This window comes from Coffea arabica, chromosome 3c, assembly GCF_036785885.1.
Source record: "Coffea arabica cultivar ET-39 chromosome 3c, Coffea Arabica ET-39 HiFi, whole genome shotgun sequence".
In the NCBI taxonomy this organism is placed as follows: Eukaryota; Viridiplantae; Streptophyta; class Magnoliopsida; order Gentianales; family Rubiaceae; genus Coffea; species Coffea arabica.
The window spans coordinates 36,112,480-36,130,957 of record NC_092314.1 but is presented as its reverse complement, the minus strand read 5'-3'; the positions used below and the strand labels follow the sequence as shown (position 1 = coordinate 36,130,957).

The following is an 18,478-nucleotide window of genomic DNA, read 5'->3' as shown; positions in this document are numbered from 1 at the left end:
AAGTTTTTCACTATAATCTGTTTGTGTCAATAATTTTATTTCCACAAATGGATCAAGGTACTCAAAAATTAAGCTCATTTATGAATATTTTATAATTCAATTTATATAAACTATTTTGATAGTGCAAAATGGATCAAAATTACGGTGAAAGTTATAAAATTTGATCCAACATTAAAATTTAATCAATTTAATTTCATCTTTTGTACATACTTTAACCAACTCGGGAAATATAATATGGATGGTCTTATTTTTCAAAAATTATATTTCTTTAGACGTAATGGAGAGAAAATCTTCTCCAATTAATGGAGAGGAGTCTAACCGGAGATAGCTAGTGAAATATGCAATTTTCGTGAATAAAGAGCTTTAATGGCTTTCATGTTGACAATTTAGCTTTTCCTTGTTCAGAGGAACAGTTGTCTATTTTGCCTTTTGGCATCCATTTAGGGCCATTCTTTGTGAGAACCCGTAATTTCTTCATAATTTTTCTAGGGTTTTCTGCGTAAATGGCATGTTTTCTGCCTTTTCTTTATTAGAAAAATTTTCCTGATAAATTTTATGAGTAAATATAGTTTTTATGTGATTTTCCTAGTATCGGATAGTTTTTAAAATTAAGAGTATATATATCGGACATGGGACCCGCTAGTGCGAGAAGTTCGGAAAAATTCGGCCAGTTAGGTTAAGTTTTGGATACTGGGTTTAATTTACCGAGTGTTATGAGATATTTAGAGGTACCAAGTGCATAGGTGTGAGAAAGACAAAAAAAGTTAGGCATGAAATTAATGAGAGGGACAAGTGTCATGACAAGTGTCACCATGGGATTTGGTCTTAAGTAAGACCACTATTCACATTTTGTCCAATTGACCTAATAAATCACAAAAATCACCAAAAATTCACCATTTTTCTCTCCATCTTGGCCGGCCCTCTCTCTCAAGAAGAAAGGAAGAAACTCTCCAAGTTCTTGATTCCATCTTGCTCCAACTCATCAAAACAACCACTTAATCTTACTTTTGTTCCATAGAAAACCTTAAGTGAGTGTTTGTGTGGGGTTTGGTAGAGTTGTTTGGAAAGCTAAGAGGATTTGTTGCTCTCTCTCTCTTGTTTCTAAGGTGAGTTATGAAGAACCACTCTCCTCCCTCTAATGATGTTAAATCCATGATTAGTGGTAGTATAAGATGCAATTTTATGGATTATATCTTGATTTGTGGTTGAATTGATGAAGTTTTGTAATTATTGGGGATTTTTCTGTTTTAATATGAATATGATTATGTGGCCATGTATGATGATTGGAAATGATATTTGAGGAATCTAGAAGGTGGAAAAAGTGGTTAATTGCAAGAAATTTCTGTTTGGAAGAAAATTGAAAAACTAGGGTTTCAAAGTTATACATTCTGCCTGGTTTTGTAGCTCATGGTTAGAGGCTGAATTGGCTTTAAGTTAAAACATGAAAGTTGTAGGGAATGACATTTTAGGAGTGCCTACAAAATTTCAGGTTAATCGGACTAGCGTAGCTTGGGAAAAGTTGAAATTACCCTTACTGTCCTGGTTTTACCCGAATGTAAGAATTGCGCCTGTAATTGGATGTTTTGGTTGGTATTGCTTCGGAATTTGTTGTTGAGGTCTTCTGAGGAAATGTAGACCTGTTTCTAAGCTTTCGGATGGCTTTGGAATTTCTGGATTTGGACTTAAGTAGGCTGATTTATGCTGTTTACACCAGAATGCGTTTTGTGAATCTGTTTTTCCGATTCTGGTGTAGTAGATTGCATATTTAACCTGGTTACACTCAAAACTAGGCTGAGTGACCTTCTGTAATATTGTAGCCCTATCTTTTAGCTTCGAAACGGTGGGTCTTGTACCTTCATCTGATAATCATAGTGCCTTTGGTGCCATTACCGTAAAATGAGGCCAAAAACTATTTTTTTCAGGGCTAAAACTAATTCCATTTCCGGATTTTCTGGTTTTCCCTAATGCTTGTATATGCTTATGGAACCCTATTGGGGTTGTGTTTGGCATTGGTTTATGACTCGTTATCGAGTCTCATTGTACTTGTTTGCTTGTTTTAGGGCGTGACGGTGGTACACAACGTTCTTTTGACGGAAGTGCATGAAACCTCATTTGCAAGCTTGGTGAGTGTACTACTCACTTGTGTGATACTATATGGCTTTGATACTTGTACTTGATGCGTTGAATGTTAAATGATGGAAGTGAGAGCGTACTTTATCACTCTCACCTATTGCTTATCATGTTATTTGAATGTTACATGAAATGAAAGTACTTGATTTGGTGTCGTTTGGACGAGTATCCAACGACCATGATTGTTACCATTGAGCTCAACTCCATTGGTAGTTGATTGAATCGAATCGGCAAGGGCTTGGTCGTGCCAATTAATGAACCTTGGGGACTGTTATGGAATCTTGTAGTATGAGAGACTCTCGATTCCGGTATACTCGAGTAATACCATAGTGCAAGTGTTTGGAGTTCAGGCCCGGTAGGGGAATGTTAGGTGGAAGGGATGGAAGTAAAGTGAAGTCTACGGTTGGTTACTTTTTAACATTGACGGAGAGTCAATGAGATCCGATCAAGAATGCAAACGAGGAAAAGGGCTCTTGAGAGCCGCCCGTATCCTTTTATCATCCTTATTGATGTGTGTCTTTATTTACTTTTGATGAATTGGATTGAAAAGCTTGATGCACCTATGAACTTGGTTGCTGGAGTAGTATTATCTCACTGGGCAATTAGCTCACTCTATTCCTTTTGTTTTCCTTACAGGAAAATAAATACTTTTGGATTGCAATTGATATTTGGTTGCCGAATTGAGCTAGTTGGACATATCTTTTGTATAGCTCATTTATTGAAACCCTAAATGTACTTTTGGGACCGTTTCTCTTTTGATTTGGCAAACCAGACATGTATCCACTTTTGAATACTTTTGTATGCCATTTTGGCTTGTAAATGCTAAGTTTCAAGATGTGAATGTTTGCTTGATATTTGGTTGGATTTTGACGGGTCGGTTACTATTCGTAGCCGACTTCGGTTTTCATTTTTTTTATTTTGGCATTTTGATTTGTTTAATCGCGTTGGTAAGTTCCGGAACGTATTAGCTCGCTCTATACCGAACTGTTAGTCCTGGCGAGAGATGGGCAGGCAGTCCGCTAACCCCTCTGGTTCATCTTAGGGGAAGGTGGGGCTGTCACATTCTTGACTTAGAGAGCTCAATCTGTACTCACTCGTAAAGTTAAAAGTACCTATGAACTCTCAAAACTGGATGATGCCTTACCTGCGAAAATTGAGAAAGTTTCAGATGTTGCCAAATTCAAGAAAAGGTTGCTTGAGATGACAAAATATAGTCAAATTCCATAATAGTTTAAGGGCTCATTTATTATGCATCCATAAGCGACGACAAAATTCCAAAAAAGAAAAGAAGAAGTAGTCAGGTCAAATTTGCTTCTGTTGCTAAATTGCATACACTTTAACGAAAGAAGACACCGGTCAATATCTAATCTTGTTCCCTAAAAGATAAAATAGAAGGTCACATGTTTTAAATAGTTGAATTGTTATCATTATGCTATGCCTCCTGACGAAGATCATCGTGGATTAACATTATCACACAAAAATATTTCCTTGCGGCCTATAATTGCAAATATCAAGACTTTTGAGCTGCTGGTTCCTACTTAAACGGAAATTTTTCGAAAACAAAAAAAAAAAACCTTTTCGATCACACACACACACACGCATACACACATATATATGTTCGTATGTTTGTATATATATGTATATGTATATGTATATATATGCATGTGTATTATGTATATATGTATTAGCATGCATATATTATGTGTGTGTGTGTGTACATATACCAAAAATCAAAATACTCAAATGCTTTAAAACACTACAAGAAATTTGGTCATTAGTGACAATATTTATCAGTGACGAAAACAAATCGTCACAGAATGGGGTCTTTTAACCACAATACAGAAAGTTGTCACAATTGAGTTAAGGGAGTCAACACATCAGTGACGATCTTGCATTGTCGTCACAATTTGATTCCCGCCAGGAGTCATGGAGAGGGCGGGAACTGCAATAGTGATGACTTTCTAAAAGTCGTCAATATTAATAACCCTTTCGTTGACAACTTTGCAATTGTTGTCATTGATAACATTATATAGCCGTTAGTGACAACCTAGTTTTGTCACTGTTTGATTTAAAATATTTATGACTTTTTGTAACTATTACTGCTAATTTTTTGTAATCATTATGTTTTCTCTAACGATTTATAACTGTTATATAGTTATGAGCCTCCTTATTAGTTTAATTTTCTTGTATATGTAATAACTTCATTAGAATAAAAAATAATTAAAAAATAAAAATCATTAGCGTAAATAAACTTGTGACTGCTTAACTTAGAATGATTATTCGTTAATTTGATATGAATATAAATAAGAGTTTTCAAATTGAACTAGTTATCGAAGTGGATAAAACCTAAACTCCATAGTTAATTAACTAATACACTTTATGAATTGGTTTAATTGTGCATTTTTTTTCTTATTTGAAGATAATGGATTAATATTGAAGTTTTGTATTGGATGTTAATTGAATGTGCGCTATTTAAAATGTGCTTTGTTAATTGAATATGCTCTGTTTAAAATCTACTAAAAATTAATGGCAACCTATTTAAAATTTTGCCACTCATACTCAAATTTTTAATCATACTAAAATTTTTAAAATTGTGACACAAAAATAATGAATAAAAATGAAATCTACATTTCAAATACAATTATAAAAGACAAAATTTCACAAATTTTTCTTGTGTAAAAAGGGGGGAATTATGATGTCCAAATCTAGTTAAAATTCAAGACAAAATCAAAGTGGCGCAAATTTTAAAATTCAAGCCAAAAAAAGAGGTGCAAATTTGTTTAAGTCTCTTATACCATGTAGATGCAAAACAAAAACTTTTCTAAGTGTTGAACTCTCTCTCGGACTCTCACAAATCACCTCACTTTTACTCAGACCGTCAGACGCCCGCACTCACCTGTACCTCCACCTCCACTTCCACCTCTACCTCCACCTCCACTGCATTCTCGATCTCTCTGATGATTGAAGACCAGTGAAGTACCGTGGCTTTTTGGCATTGACGACCAAGTAATTCTCCAAGTCTCTGTAGCAAAGGTTAGTTCTTTCCCTCTTTTCTTTGTCTCTAAGATAATTTGCAAATATTTTGGCCCTACGCTTGTTTTTTGTTTATTTTCTGAAAATTTCTACCTGCATTCTTGTTGAACCTGCATTGAGTGTGTAATTTTATGGTTATTTACATGATTAATCTTTTCATTCCCTGAAATTTTAACTTAGGGAAAAAATTAGAGAAAAATTTTTGCCTAGTTATCGTGAATCCCCTAGATTAATTGTATCCTCTACTTCTTGGCCCACTTGGGAAGGACTTGCTGCTTCGCAACTATTTTTTGTAAAAATTTTCCAATCTCTGCACTTTTTTATGGCTGAATCGGAGAGAATTAGTGAGTTATAGTCCGCATCGGTAGTATGTGAAAGTGTGTGAAAAATGAGCGGAGTGGCGAAGAAGATAGCCGATGTGACTTTCAAGGCCGGGAAGACCATCGATTGGGAAGGCATGGCGAAGTTCGTCGTCTCAGATGAGGCTCGCAAGGAGTTCGCCAATCTCCGCCGTACTTTTGATGAAGTCAATTCCCAGTTGCAAACTAAATTCAGCCAGGAACCAGAGCCCATAGACTGGGAATTTTATAGAAAGGGGATTGGATCTAAATTGGTTGATATGTACAAAGAGGCATATGAGAGCGTTGGGATTCCAAAATACGTTGATACAGTTACACCGGAGTACAAGCCAAAATTTGATGCTTTGTTGGTAGAGCTCAAAGAAGCTGAGCAACAATCACCCAAAAAGTCTGAAAGACTGGAGAAGGAACTTGTTGAATTTCAAGAGCTGAAGAAGAAACTCAGTACCATGACAGCAGACGAGTACTATGAGAAGCACCCAGAACTCAGGAAGAAGTTTGATGATGAAATCCGCAACGACTACTGGGGATACTAGAATTGATTGGAGACTCAGCTTCTGCTTAAGCCTTTTGACTTCATCCTTAGGAATAAAAAGAAAAACAAATCGGCTTATTATTACTTGAGCATTTGAAGAATGTCTACTGAAGATGTATTTTGTACTCGAAAAAGTGTGGTTCTCCAAATTTAGATAATGCATCTTTCGTGCGATTGCTTTCTGCTTTTTACACATTGTGTATATGGATGACGTAGTGATTGTTCATAAGCACTACACTACTGTTTCTCGGCCTAAAAAAAACTATTTTTGTACAAAACCCAGTTACGGCTGCACTTGGTAGGTGGAGAATTGAACAAAAATTCACTAGCGGTTGGAAAATTCTGGTTGTTGTCGTTGGTAGTGTAAAATGTTGATCACACTTTCTGCTTCTTTTCCTCATTAGACAAACCTATCCAACAAACTTAGAAAACATTAAATTAGATGTGTTTTGCCACTAGTTTTTGGGGTTGGTTTAGTTTATCTAACAAGCTAATTGGGGCTTTTGTATGGGTATGCAGAATAGGAACATATGTGATGTTATGTGCTTGATTTGACCCAGTTTTTTTCCTCCTCAAATTGAATATGATTGAGTAGGCTAGGTATGTGTCATATGGAGGGGTTGTTCATGACTAGAAATCTGCTTTGGTTATTCTTTTTCAGACTTGGGAGTTGATGTTGTATAGTTTGAGAAGTATAATTTTAGGAATGGCTTAAATTACTTGGAGCTTTCTTTTGCATCTTTTGTAATGGTACATAATCTATGTTGTTTTTAATGAATTGTTGTTATTTGTACCTGACATGGACTTTAGTGAAAATGTGTTTTATTTGATTGGATTTTCATTGTTGGTATTTGGCAAATTTAAGTTTCCATACATAGTGCTCTGTCTTCAGTATAATATTATATGTTCATATTCTTGATGTTAGGATAAAGGGCTGCATAAATATGGATAGGAGCTGGATGTCAATTAAGAATTACCTAGATCCTAAATATTTAGATGGAGTCAATGAATTTATTAGCTTTGCTTTTTAAGATAAGGATCCTAATTGTAAGCTTCCATATCCTAATTGTCCTGAATACGTTGAAGAATCTGATTGGTTGTACTTGTGCGACTACTTTTGTAGTCCAGAATTTAAGGTACTGGGACATATTCGATCATTTAGCATACTTCAATCTCGATATGTCTTTGTTATTTTGATGAAGGTTTGAAATCACAAGTGTAGGTGATAAGTGAGTGAAATAAGATAAATAGATCAAAACAAAAAACTGCTCATACAGCTGGAACAAAATCTTTTCTACAGCATAAAGCTGAACGAGTAATTAAATATACTAGCTAGTCTTTTATATTGCAAGTCTGGTTCATTAACTATTGCTGTGCTACAGGAAGCAAAAGAAGGAAGGTTAATTGGACCAATCTAACTAAATGACATGACTCATTTTAGTAGGAAGAAGAATGCAATGATTGACGACACTCAACTCAAAACTCAGTAAGAAAAATACCACTTTTAGCTTCAATATCATTGTTTCACATCTCCAATACACATGAACTTCATAAATCTGTGCTTGTAGAGCAAGATGAAGGAGCTGCAGTTGGAATCTCAAGCTAGTGGTGCGGCTAGGACTGAAGAAGACATATGTATTGTAGTAACCGGGTGTGTAACTGGATATGTAGGTGGTCGTGGTCCCTCCAAAGCTAGCTTAATTGCATAAAAACTGGCGGAGATAGATGAATTCAAGAAAAGAGCTGAACAGGCTGAAAAGCGCTTAGCAGAGTTGGAAATTCAAGTCCAAACTCAACAGCAACTTATGCAAAGGTTGGAGAACCAGCAAGCTGAAATGCAAAACCAACAAATTGAAATGCAAGACCTTCTTAAGGCTGTAAAAGTTGAATTGCAGTTTAGGAAGTAAGGCAATGAGAGTATATCTGGCAATGATAAATGGTAAACAATCTTTCTCATACATGCGTTTGAATTAGCCTCGCTTTTGTCTTTACTAAAATTTGCCTCATGGTTGTAGAAACTATGATTAGATTCGTACGACTGGGTGAATTACTTAGAGATTAATGATATAAGCTGATATCATTTGCTACAAGTTTGGAAGTTTTTATAATTGTTATCTCGATGTCTCTAATAGTATGTATGACCTTGAAATAGCCTCTCCTTTGGGATATGTCTGATGAATGAAGGCCTTTAAATGTGATGGATGTCCATAAACATATGACCAGACTATATGTCCAGATTGTTCTTGATTCAAATTTCCTTTGTTAAACTTGCTGTGAAAATTTTCCAACACTATCTACTTTGATGTAAAGCATCCTGGTGGTTTACTATGTTGATCAAATTCTGTAGATAAATAGATGAAAGTCGATGTCATCTATTGGCCCTATTTTCATATATGAAAATGCCTTTCTTCTTTAATTTTGTTTCTTTTCTTTCTTTGGTTTTTTGTCGTGGCCAATTATAATTTGCTCTTCCAAATCAATTCTGAAAATATGCTGTTGTATATGAAAATGTACTATTCTATATGGCCCGTATATTGGTCAAGAGTATTGATTACCTATTGTAAACCTTGATTGCTAATTGTGTACTCTTCGCTTAGAAACAGCAGTTAGATATAAGACAAATATTTATGTGCTTATTTGTGGGAAAGTGGATAGGAAAATTGATGGTTTCTCTCATTGCTTATATCTACTTAATATGCGGCTGATCACTTGTACTATGTTGCAAGCAACTTGCCTGGAAGCCTCTTATAAGGAGATAGTAAAATATGGCTTTTGCCAAAACTATATTGTTTCAATAGCCTTTTGCAATGAACTTTACTTGAATTGAAGCTATGTACATAGCCAATTGATTAACAATGATTTATTATGTACTTAATTTGTTATGTTCATGTGAATCAACTGCATTTTTGGGTAGATAAGCTAATCAAAGTTACTTTTACTTTGATGTTTTGCTCGTCTCCATATTTACTACTTAGTTTTCTTCCTTAATACAGAAAATGGCTGTTCATTCAACCTTTTTGGAAGATCAATGAATATTACTGAAATTTCCAACACTAGAGTCCATGCCTTTGATTGACCGACATTGGAGATGAATATGTCTTTTGTTCATGCAGCTCACTTACGAGTTTTCTATTTCTTTATTTCAGTAGTCTTTTGTAAAATGACCTTAATTTGATGTAAAATTTGGGATGCCTAGACCCCTTATCGAAACATTTATTTTGTGATGTAGAACTTATATAAGATTTGGAGATAATTTGTGGTATATTGGCATGCAGCTTCTAATGCAGTTTCAACTTTTATTTGTTTTTTAATGGCATGTAAGATATATTATTTTTCATTTTTAGATATAATTGTAGCAGGAAAATCTTCAAATTTCATGGTGATAAAGTGTTGTCACTGAATCAGAATTCTCCATTGATAACAACCTGTTGTCATAGAATTAAAAAGTGTTTAGTGATGACAAAAATTGTCAATAATTAGTCTATACCAATGACAACTATGAATTAGTTTTAGTGACGACATTGATTTGTACATCATTGACAAGATATTATGTCATCACTAAAAGTACAACAATTATTGACGATATCAGTTGTTTCAAAATAGTCCTATTTAGTGACGACTTTTAGGGTCGTCACTATGTATTTTTACACGGGCCTTCAGTGACGACTCTATGACAACTAGAAAGTTGTCAATAAAAGTTATCAGTAACGACTTTTTATTATTTTGTGAGAAAAATGGCTTGTCACTGAAGACCAATTTTCTTGTAGTGAAAGTTGCTATACATAGTCAAGGAAGTGAAAAAAAAGAAAAAAGAATAAGCAGGTGAACAAATAAAGATATAATTCATTTTTACCTAAAATAAAATACTTAAAAATCTACTCAAATAAAAAATTATACTTGGCCAAGTGAAGAAAAAGTAAAGCGTCCACTTGGCAAAAGGTCAGATAAACCAACTCAACAACCTATCAAAATAGGAATTGATATTTAATTTTAGAAAGCGCAAAAATTATTGAAATTTTGGTAATAGTAATGTATTACAAAACCAAGTATTAGGGATAAAAAGAATGATCGAGGAGAGAATTTAAAAAATAGAAAAACTACGATGTGATTGACAAAAAGTTTTAGAAAAAGGTGTAATTAATACAAACATATATAAAGTAATGAAGTAAATGATTATTTGAGAGTTGTTGTGGCTAAGCAAGTTAACAAAGAAAAGAAAATAAGTGGGTAAAAAAATAAAGATGAAATTGATTGTTACCAAAAATAAAATACTTCAAAGATACTCAAATAAAAAATTAAATTTATTTAGTCATATGGCAAAATAGAGCATCCACTTGACAAAATATTAGAGTACCCAACTCAATAATCTACCAAAATAATAACTATATATATATATACATGATTGTGTTGCCTTGGGAATATTTTTCTAGAACAAAATTAAAAAGCTCGAAATTATGTGTTACCAAAACAAGAGAAAAAAAGAAATCCAACAAGAAACACAAATATTAAATTCGTCCATGTGACAACATGGGAGGGTGTTTTCTTGACAAAATGTGAGACTATCCGACTCAACAACTTTCCAAAATAGAAATTGAATAGTGAACTATTATGTTCATAATGGGTTTTATCTATTGGATGCCTTTAACATACCTAAATCGCACCTAAACTTCCATTTGAACGCACACACTAATAATTACCTTCTCTTGTGTTTATACACATTTTCTAATTAATTTTACTATTCTGAAAATCTAACACTTGAACTACATTTAACAAGTGCCTAGTAACAAATCTCCATTAAGCACTCGTTAAATGGATCTTTTTATAATATCATATGATTGAAGCATCTGATGACTGCATTTCATTTTTTATTTTGGTTAGGATTTGAAATTTTCACTATATGTGTGTGTATGCGTATGTATATTATTTGTTTGTGTGTGTGTATATAATGCATTTTTCTTTACAACAAAAGCATGCTGTAAAAATGTGTCATAGTAGAAGAAACAAAAGTTAAAGTAATGACATCATGATTAAACCATTGAGTCGCAGGTTCCCGACCTAAACCCATACCTTAATAAAGTTGCCCAAGAAGCCATTTTGAGATTCTTAATTAATGTGGTCATCATTGTTTTCTTTTGTGTTTTTATCTACTTTTATTAGTTCAAGTTGTATTTGTTTTATATTCTAAATCACATTGTTTGAACGAGGTTGGCGCCACTAGCAACAAGCAAATGTGCAAGAAAAGGCCGATGAAAACGACATGCAAAGGCACTGGAGGACAAAGTCGCCACCAACATAATTTGCCACTTTATTCTCAATTTTTAGTTAATATCGCTACAAAGAGATTTACCCTCACGAATCTCAAGTATGTGGACTTGGATCAATTATAGTTAAATAGAAAATCTTCTTACCTTCTACCATTAAAGTTGTTGTGTGAAGAGGATCTAGAGGACAGTAATGTCCTCCTCTCTCCTGTAGAGGCCTTTTTTGCTCTTTCTCTTGGGAAGAGAGCCCTTTCTCCCTTGATGGGTGCTCAAACATTTTCAAATTCAGAAGTTCAAAATTTCAAACCTTCACTCGATCTCCAATTCAACAACCAATTAGTCCATAAAGATTCATATACTAGAATCGGTGATATAGGAATGGATTGCCCAATTTAATGCTGTCTAGACTTCATCAAGAAAATGAGTAAACTTATCATTTAAGGAAGTATGGCGAAGGAGCTAATAGAGGTGATGTAGAAGTTTGCACTGTCTGACAAAGAAAGAAGGGATGCCCAATCAGATCTTAAGGATGTGGATGGAGGAGTGCTAGAATGCAGATCCAACCTCATGGAAAAAATCTAGGGAGAGAAAATTGCTAAATACAGCGGAGTGAAAAGTTTTGTAACTGTAGCATGGGGTTATCTAAAAGAACTCAAGGTGATAGATTGGGGCTAAACCTCTTTTAGTTTGTTATACCTGATGAGCAGGAAGGGAAAGAATTCAATAGGATGGCCCATGGCTAATAGATAATTAGATTCTTGCGTTGAGGAAATGGGTTGTGTGAGGACCCGTAAATTTCCCTAATTATATATTATTCATTTTATTTCCTCGCCTGCTTTTTTCTTCATTATACCCCACTATTCCGATTTTTCCAGAGATTTTATAAGTAAATAGAGTTTTTAAATCATTTTCCTAGTTTAAATTAGTTCATATTAAGTTTGAAGCGTATTATGGAAGTGGGGCCGGCTAGTGCGTTAAGTGCGATAAATTTTTGCCGATTAATTGAAGTTTTGTATCAAAAAATATTATTTTACAAGGTGCTAGGAAATAACTAGAGGTTACCTAGTGGGATTAACCATTGGAAGACAACAAGATGAGGATTAACCCTTGGATGCCATTTGTCCTTGAAACATTGGACCTTGACTTTGACTTGGACTTGTCTTAACCTTTACTAAACCAAATTTTGACCCAATTTCTTTCCATTTTCATTGTCTTAGCTGAAATTTATGGAGAGGAAAGAACAAGAGAGAGTTTCTTCAACTTCAACTTCAATTCTTGCTCAAATCTTGAGTTTCAACCAACCAAACTTGAATCTACTCCGTATAAGTGCTCACTAAGGAGGTTTAAAGCTATTGGTGGAGTTGTTTTGGGGGAAAGAAACCTAAGCTACTATCTTTCTTGAGTTGTAAAGGTAAGTTGCTAAGAAATTTCTTTTTTGTTCTTAATAAGGATAGATTAGTGGTTTCTAGTGGCTTAACATGTTAATTTGTGGAAGACTTCATGGGTTTAAGTAGTGTTTGTTAAATTTCTGATTTAATAGAGATTTTTCTGATTTTATATGATGATCATGGTTTAATCATGGTATGATAGTATGTTATAGTATAAAATGGAGCTTGTATATGTTAGTCATGATTGTTTGCGAAAAATTTCAGTTTTGTGCGGAAATTCCAGGTTTAGGGTTTTAAATCTGCCCTGTTCTGACCGGATTTATTTGGACATGTTAGAGACCGAATCAGCTCTTTCCCAAAACATGAAAGTTGTTGGTAATGGTGTTAAATATCTGCCTAAAACATTTCAACTCAATCGGAGTACTGTAGCATGTGAAATGACCGAAATACCCTTGACTGCCCATGAACCCTGTTTCGCGGACAGATTTCTATTTTCGTGGAGTTTTCCATTTTTGACCATTAAAATGCATGATTTGGCTTTGGAGGTCTTCATAAGAAATGTAGGTATATGTTTTCGCTTCGAAACGCCATAAGATTCGTTTCAATCCGATAAGGGTAACTTCAGTTATGGATATTGTACCGAAAGGTGTATTTGATAGTTTATGATATGTATGTGGTTGATTTGAGATGAATTAGTGTTGCTTGTAGGATGGAAAAGTAAGGAAATTAAGGGGATTTGCTGTCCGATCTTTGAAAGCATTTGATTGCTTTGAGTTTGAGTTGAAGGGCTTGGATTTGAGCAAGGCAATGATATATGATGGATGGTTCCTGAGCCGTGGTTGGTGAGTGACCCCAAACTGGTTCCAAAGCTACTTATGAACTGTTTCTTGCATTATTTACTCGATTGCATATCATGTGTGCTTGCATGTGAGTTCATGACATGATTTGGCTTCAATGAGTTCTTGGGAAGTCTTGGGTTTAGAACCAACGGCTCCACCACTGTTTACTATTCATCTGGAGCACCAATGGGCTCCCTATCACTGTTTCACTGTTAACTGATCATTTTGAGTGTTGGATGCTAAGTACATTGATTTCACTAGCTCACGAGAGCAATAAACGTACATTTGATTACTGATTCATGACATCATTGAAATGAACTATTGTGAAATTGATTTGATGACTAATTTGACTGGTTACTCGCTGAGCTTCTAGCTCACCCCAAAAATATTTTATTCCCTTCCACAGGGCTTGAGGTGAAGGAAGCGTGTATAAAGTTCTCTGGGTGAATGGTTGAATTATCTCCTGTTCAGTTGAAGTTTTAGTTTTATCTTGTGTAATATTTGAGACTGCAATTGTAATTGTATTTATATGAGAACTGAGTGTGAGAACCCGTATTTTTCCCTTAATGTTTTTCCTAGGGTTTTCCCCCTTTAATTGCATGTTTGCTGCATTTTCTGACGTAGGAAAATTTTCTTGGTGGATTTTATGAGTAAGTATAGTTTTTAGATGATTTTTCTAGCATTGGGTAGTTTTTGAAAAATTAAGAATATATATTGGACGTGGGACCCACTAGTGCGAAAAATTTGGAAAAATTCGGCCAATTAGGTTAAATTCCGGATACTGTGTGAAATTTATCGGGTGTTAAGAGATAAGTAGAGGATGTGAAGTGATTGATGTGAGAGGAAAAAGAAAAGATAGGATTGCATTAATGGAGGTGACAAGTGTCACCATTATATTGGTTATGACTTATGACTTACTATTCATATTTTTTGACTTTTGACCCATTTGGTTAAATATCTTAAAAATTAACCAAAATTCACTCATTTCTTACTCCTCCATGGCCGGCTCTCCCTTGAGCAAAGAAGAAAGAAATTCTTCACCATTTTAGCTTCCATTTGGCTCAATCTTCCAAAAACAATTGCCTAAACTAGTTTCTACTCCATAAAATCCCTCCATTTGGTGCTAGTGAGTGTTTTGGTGAAGGTTTTTGGAGAAGCTAAGGTGTTCTACAACTTCCTCTCTCTTGTTTACTTGGTAAGTGGTGATTGACTATCCTCCTATACTTAATGATGTTTAATTTGTGCCTAGTGGTGGCTAAAGTGTTGAAATTTGTGATTTAATTCTTGGTTTGAGATGAATTGGTGAAGTTTTTATTTTTTTGAGGAATTTTCTGGTTTAATGTGATCATGGTGTTGTGGTTGTTTATGATGGTTGATAATGAGGGGTTATGACTCTAGTGGATGTAAATGATTGATAATTGCAACCAATTTTGGGTTTGGATTGAAATGAGAAAAGTTAGGGTTTCATAACCCCCTTTTCTGTCCGGTTTTGTATCTCATTCTTAGAGGCCGAATTGGCCTTGGCTCAAAACATGAAAGTTGTAGGTATTGATGTGTTTGAGGTGCCTGTAAAATTTCAGTTCATTTGGAGTAGTGTAGAGTGAGATATGTCGATTTTACTGTAGCTGTTCTGGGTTGATCAGAATGTGCAAACTGTGTTTGTAATCGTCTGTTTTGACTGGAATTGCTTTGGATTTGGATGTTGGTGTCTTCTGATGAAATGTAGCTTGAGGTCTTAGCTACCACATGCCTTTGGAATAAACGCAATTGGACCTGTATAGACTGAGTTGGACTAATTACAGCATAGTGTGATTTGTGAACCTGCAATTACGGTTCTGGTTTGGTATTCTGCATTTTTGACCTAGTTGTGCTAGGATTTGGACTGAGTGGCCTTCTACATTGTTGTAGCCCTGTATTTTAGCTTCGAGATGGTGGGTTTTACACCCTCATCCGATAAGCGTAGCGCATTTTGTGCCATTACCGTAAAAGGAGGACGAAAACTATTTTTTTTGTTAAGGTCAAGTTAGTGCATTGCTGAAATTTCTGGTTATCTATGCTACTTGTCTATGCATATGAAACCCTATTGGGGTTGTGATTGGCATTGTTTTACGACTTGTTATCGAGTCTCATTGTATTTGTTTGCTTGTTCTAGGAGGTAACGGTGGTGCACGACGTTCGTTTAACGACGGTGTATGAAACATCACTTTTTTGAGTGGTGAGTATACTACTCACTTAATTGTTACAATGTGGCTTTGTATATGTGAATTTGATGCCTTGAAGGCTTACTTGGCTATTGGAATTGAGAGAGGTGAGGGTGTACTTGACCGCCCTCACCCCTTGTGATAACATTCATGACTGTTTACCGTTTACTGAAATTACTGCAATTGATATATGAGACATTGAATTCCTTCCATGAAAAACTGATTTGGTGTCGTTTGGACGAATATCCAACGGCCTTACTGTATTACTGAGCTCAACCTCGTTGGTAGTCACTTGAATTGAGCCAGCGAGGGCTTGGTCGTGAAAATTGACTAGCCACGGGGACTGAAATGGGAATCTTGTGGTAATGAGACCCTTGGTTCCGGTGTGCTCGAGTATCACCTAAAGTTACTGCTTGGAGTGCGGGCCCGGTTGGGGTATGTTGGGTGGAAGGAATGGAAGTGAAGTGGGTTCTACGGTTGGTACTCATAAACGTTGACGGAGAGTCAATGAGATTGGATCAAGAATGTAAGCGTGGAAATGGGCTCTTGAGAGCCGTCCGTATCCTTTTACTGACTTGTTTTACTTCTTAATTGTGTACTTGAAATGAAAGATTATGCTTATGTGATCTTTGTTGCTTATGTGGTAGTAACTCACTGGGCTTAAGCTCATTCCGTTCCATTTGTTTTCCTTACAGGAAAATGATCACTTTTGGAAAGGTTGTACTAGCAAGTTGAGCTCATGTAAATGTATCTTTTGAATAGCTCTTTGAATGAAACCCTAATGTGTATTGGGTTCACTTTCTTTTGATTGGCAAACCGAATATGTATATTCGTAGTGAATGATTTTTGATATGCCGCTTTGGCTTGAAAATGTTACATTTCAATGTATGTATGTTTGGTTGATATTTGGTTGAATTTCGGATCAACTCGTATTTCAAATGGCAAAAGAAAAATTTTGGCTACTCTCGGCCTAGTATCTGAATTTTGACGCGGCCGGTACTGTTCACCATCGGCTTCGATTTTTTTTCGTTTTTCTTTTAATTTGTGATTTTGACTTGTTTACACGCGTGGGTATGTTCCGGAACGTATTAGATCGACGTGAACTGATCCGTAGTCCTGGCGAGAGCTGGGCAGGCAATCCGCTAACCCCTTTGGTTCGCCTTAGGGGAAAATGGGGCTGTTACACTGAGGACCTTAGTCTTATGCTGGAAATTAGTATTGCTTGTATCTCTTGAGGTTTTAGTTTGTAGTATATGTAAATTGTGGAACATTTGATGTATATTTGAGATTTATCTTGTAATTTATTTGAGGACTGTAGTGAGTGATTGAGTCCCGGGCAGGCGGTCCGCTGAACCCTTTGGTTCGCCTTAGGGGAGAGGTGGGGCTGTCACAGGTTGCAAGAGTGGAAGAGGACGAAAATGCTTTTAATCTAACTCTAATGTGGGTCCAAGTGTAGATTTTATCAATTCATTGGATGTCAAAATTAGTAGTTAGAATGCGATAGATTGGGCCAAACCCCTGTCAGTTTGTTATACCTGATGAGTTGGAAGGGAAAGGATTCAATAGGGTGGCCTATGGCTAATAAATAATTAGATCTCTTGTGTTGAGGAAATGGGTTGCAAGAGTGAAAGAGGATGAAAATGTCTTTAAACTAACTCCAATGTCGGCACAAGTGTACATTTTATCAATTCACTAGATGTCAAAACTAGTAGATAGAAAGATATGAGCAGTTTTTAATAAAGTCAGAGATGTTATCATCTTACAAACAAGGGGTAAAGCAGACAAACATCTGAAGCTTTTCGCTTTGAATCTTCCGTCCCAAAATTAATATCTATCCCCTTTATCCTTTATTTGTCCTGCTGCCAGTCGCTTCTAACTTTTTGATAACCCAAATTTAAACAAACCGATAATAATCAGTTGACAAGTTTACTCAAAACCAATTAAAACAGATAATTCGAACCTTTTTTTATTTTCTTTTTAAACAAAAAAGAGTCTTGTTGGTCGTAAGTATAGAAATCAACTAAAACTCTTCTTTATTTTTTTACCCCAAATCATCTTTTCCTTAACCCTGACAAGTACTTTGATTTACTCATTATATCTTTATTCTTGCAACAAAAACGCTCAAAGGATCAACAAGCAATAATCAATTTCACCTTTATCCTGGTAAAGTAAATCAATAGATCATGTATGCCAATTTTACAATGTATTTTTGTACAATATGTTTAAAGCACTTCATTGTGATTCTGAGTATTCTAAACAATAGTACTTTATTCGAGATTTGAGTTATGTTTATAGTGATTACATTTATTCTATTGTAACTTGGACCTAAAGCAAAAGAAAATTGGTATGGCATACTCCTTTTTTTCGTTTGTTCTTAAAAATAAAAGTACTTGTTAGGGTTTAAGAAAAAGATGATTTGGGGTAAAAAAATAAAAAAAAATTTAGTTGATTTCTACGTGTATGACCAACCAGACTGTCTTTTGTTAAAAAAGAAAATAAAAAAAGGTTTGAATTATCTATTTTAATTGGTTTTGAGTAACCTTGTCAACCGATTATTATCAATTTGTTTGAGTTTGGGTTATCAAAAAGTTAAAGGCGACATGGCAACGATACAAAAAAGGGACAGAGAGAATAAAAACTAATTTGGGGATAGAAGATTAGAAGTGAAAATTTTTCTGGTAGGCACAATTGTCCAAATGCAAGGAGTAACAAAATGGGCTAATTTCAAATAC

The 18,478-nt window shown here is 35.1% G+C and overlaps 1 protein-coding gene across 1 annotated transcript; it reads left to right on the top strand.

Annotated features, from left to right (window-relative positions):
• Window positions 1-5,539: 5,539 nt before the first annotated feature.
• Window positions 5,540-6,235, top strand: LOC113736062 (ATP synthase subunit d, mitochondrial-like). The gene has a single exon (XM_027263013.2). The coding sequence runs from the start codon at window positions 5,552-5,554 to the stop codon at window positions 6,056-6,058; it is 507 nt and encodes a 168-aa protein (XP_027118814.1). The 5' UTR covers window positions 5,540-5,551; the 3' UTR covers window positions 6,059-6,235.
• Window positions 6,236-18,478: the final 12,243 nt, after the last annotated feature.